We start from the raw sequence: 3,272 nt of genomic DNA, 5'->3' as shown, positions 1-3,272 counted from the left end.
CTTAATATGGGTGTGATACAGTAAACTGCAGATATGTATGTGTATGACGGTATTATGTGGACATCAGTGACCATAAGCCTCTTTAGTGTATTACCATCCACCTCTCTCCTCTCATATCTGTAATCCATGCAGATGGAAAGCTGATATGTCCCTCTGTTACATAGTCAATCCTATTTATTCTGCCTGTCCTATATTCATCTCACCACCCACCCACCCATCCACAGTCCACTCCTTGTCGCACTGCTCATCCCACCAGAAATTACACTGACTATCCCTAAAAATAACTGATTTTCAGATTTGGGTCCAAACAATAGCTTTACTTTACTTTAATAGACTTGGCACATACTGTATGGAGGACCACCGACTCTGAGTACATTGCCATTTCCAAACATACCATATTATGTCTCCGTCAACCCCACCATCAGTAATACTAACCATCAAATAGATTTTAAAGCATTGTTCATATTGCTCCGTATATATGAATGATTCTTTGCCTCTCTCTCATCACTGGCATCTTACAAGTCTCATGATTGACATAAAGAAAAAAGAAAAATCTGTCTGTCACCCCCCCCCCCCACAATGTGTAATAGCTACGTAAATCTTTGGATTGATCGATCTATTACGCCACAGAGAGACTCGCTGCAGACTAGCATCAGTAAACAATGGACCAGCGGCCACCGACATCCTCTCTGAACGCCTCGGGAGAAGAAGACCTGGCGTGGAATGTTTCACGCCTGGCGTTTGAGCGCCGGCAGCTCCTCCAGCTCTCCCCAAGCATGGAGGAGGAGCCTTATTTTGTGGACTATAAACCCCCTGCCAGAGATGCCATAACCCTGCCACGCAACGTGGTCTATGTGCTCCTGGGTGTGGTGGTGGTTATAATGGCCACTTATGCCATAGTCGGACACCTGATAAAAGATCTGATGCATGACCTTGCAGGTAAACGGTTTTGGTTGGCATTGAATATTTCCCACAACCGTCCCCCCTCTGCATGCCGACCGACCACCCATCCCCTCTCTGCTCACTGGCATCTGTGTTCCACCCTGTGACCTGTCTGAGCCCTCGTGTCCTGAGACTTTTAGTGATGAGGTTGGATCTTGTTTTTGATGCGTGACCATTTCAGGTTTAAGGGTCAGTTGTCCAATCCTGTGTTTGTTCCCTAAAGTGTATTAGCTTAGGTCACTTTTGTGACCATCTACAGTTCACAAGCCATCTAAACGGATATAGACTGATCTTGGTATACTGTGATAATAAAACAATAAGCAACACAGCTGCATGTACAGTATAATTATTAATTAACAATGGGCAAGTTATCAGTATGTGTACAATGGGCAAGTATTAAAAGTGTTATTATCTTCCCCCTTGACTCTGAGCATAAGGAAGGACACTTGAATGTCCTTATGCTCACAGACCTATTCTCCTTATTTCTGAACCACAATCATCCTTTTCCTACAATATCCCTTATTGCTGTTAATGTGAATCCTATAAAGTCAAATACTTAGTGTTAGAATCCTTAGAAAAGATTTTCAGTTTGTGATACGAATTGTATCCAATCAGGAGAGAGAATTCATACAGAATTGAAGATAAACAAGATAAATCGACAAATAAGGTCTCTCCTGAGAAAATGTACATCTGGACCTAAAACAATACTTCTGTTTATTAAAAAGCTGGAGAAATGGGGAGACCCCACTGACCTTGAATAAACACTCTGTATAGTAATGATTACTATCAGAATATATATTTGACACATAATTTAACAAAACAAACCAAACCACTTTAAATTAACACTGAGGATTCTACTTTTTTAATGTAAACGGTAACATTTTGATTGTGCGGTGAGACCTCAGCATACTGCACTGCATTTTAATTGTTCCCCTGCCACTGTTTTTCGTTCCGGATTTTCTCCCAGACTGTATTCTTGGCCCAAAACCGAGGGAGGACGACACCCAGACTGAAGGGGAGGATCAAGGAGAAAGCTCTCCCATTGAGAAGTACAGGTTGGAGATGATAGAGGAGGAGGATGAGGAGGAGGAGGAGGATGAGAGGAAGATTCTGCTGTGGGTGGAGGAGGAAGAAGGCCTGCTCCTCCACCCACCAACACCGCCTCCTCCCCTACGAAGCGCCATCGTCTCATGCCCGGGAGAGAAGAGGACGTCCACCCATAATGTGACCTTTTCTTGTCCCACGCTCCCCTATGTCACGTCCCTCTAGGTTCTGCAGGACAAATATATGGCCAATGAAAAGCACTGTAGATCTAAAAAAAAAGAAAGAAAAAAGAATAGGGCTACTTTCTGTTGTCAGATTCTGACTACAGAAAGTAGGCCTAATCCTTTTTTTCTGTGGGAGTAGGCTATGGACTTATGTTTACAATGGTTTCACTTTGCACAACATTGTAGCCTATGTATTTCAAAACAACTATTAAACAGAGGTTATGTTTACTCCAATTCATCATTCAGTACTTTGTCTTTATTTGCCTGATTTCTCAGGCAGTGTTTAGTTTATGTAGGGGTGATGTCAGCTAATTTGGGCCGCTTTTTGGTAATTAGCCTGGGAAACTAAGAAAAGGCGATGCATGACACTAAATTGGGTTTATATGATTACCATTGGCTGTTTTCAATATGTTTGAGTTAAATATATAATAAAAATGAATAGTTTAGGCCCTACAGCTTTTGAAACATATTTTTTTAGATTTTGCATTTTCATGTCAAATGAGCCACCTGATCAGCTAACATTTGCCACATTTCTTTTTAGCCTATTAGCTCCTTGCTCTTTAAAGTAGAACAGCCAATGGATGCACACGATTCTTGCCACAGTTGTATTTTACATAAAACAGTAGCTTTGATTGGTCTATGGTTGTTATGGTGGGAGATGCAATGCATCACATCTGATATGGTGCAATCACATCAGTCATACCGTATATGACTGCTCAGGGCAAATGCCAGGTGAAAGCAATCTGAGTTGTCAATGATAATGTTGATAAATCATTAAAAAAAACAAATGCACATGTATTAAAACCAAATGTATAATACGTTATATGTTATGGTGGTTTTCATCTCAAATAATACTGATGTATTGCTTAGCTGACTTATTTTTTATGTTAAAGGTGTTCAGCTGAAATGAGCCACTATTCAAAGTTCAAAAGCAAAGTTTGTTTACATTGTGGTCCTAAACCTGTTAACATCTCTTGCCAGATGTTAATTCATTAATTCTGCCGAATGCGAAAGAAAATGAAAGCCTGGGTACCTACAGAGGCTATTCTTCTTATAACTGCC

At 40.9% G+C, this 3,272-nt stretch overlaps 1 protein-coding gene across 1 annotated transcript; it reads left to right on the top strand.

The window, feature by feature from the left end:
- Window positions 1-627: 627 nt before the first annotated feature.
- On the top strand, window positions 628-2,448 carry LOC306942977 (uncharacterized protein). The gene is made up of 2 exons (XM_079529180.1): window positions 628-939; window positions 1,910-2,448. Exons 1-2 carry the CDS (start codon window positions 663-665, stop codon window positions 2,209-2,211), a joined length of 579 nt encoding a protein of 192 aa, XP_079385306.1. The 5' UTR covers window positions 628-662; the 3' UTR covers window positions 2,212-2,448.
- Window positions 2,449-3,272: the final 824 nt, after the last annotated feature.

Source organism: Electrona antarctica (genome assembly GCF_951216825.1).
Source record: "Electrona antarctica genome assembly, chromosome: 19".
NCBI classification, from domain to species: Eukaryota; Metazoa; Chordata; class Actinopteri; order Myctophiformes; family Myctophidae; genus Electrona; species Electrona antarctica.
Note: the sequence above shows the minus strand (reverse complement) of the source record. Positions and strands in the feature narration are given on the sequence as shown.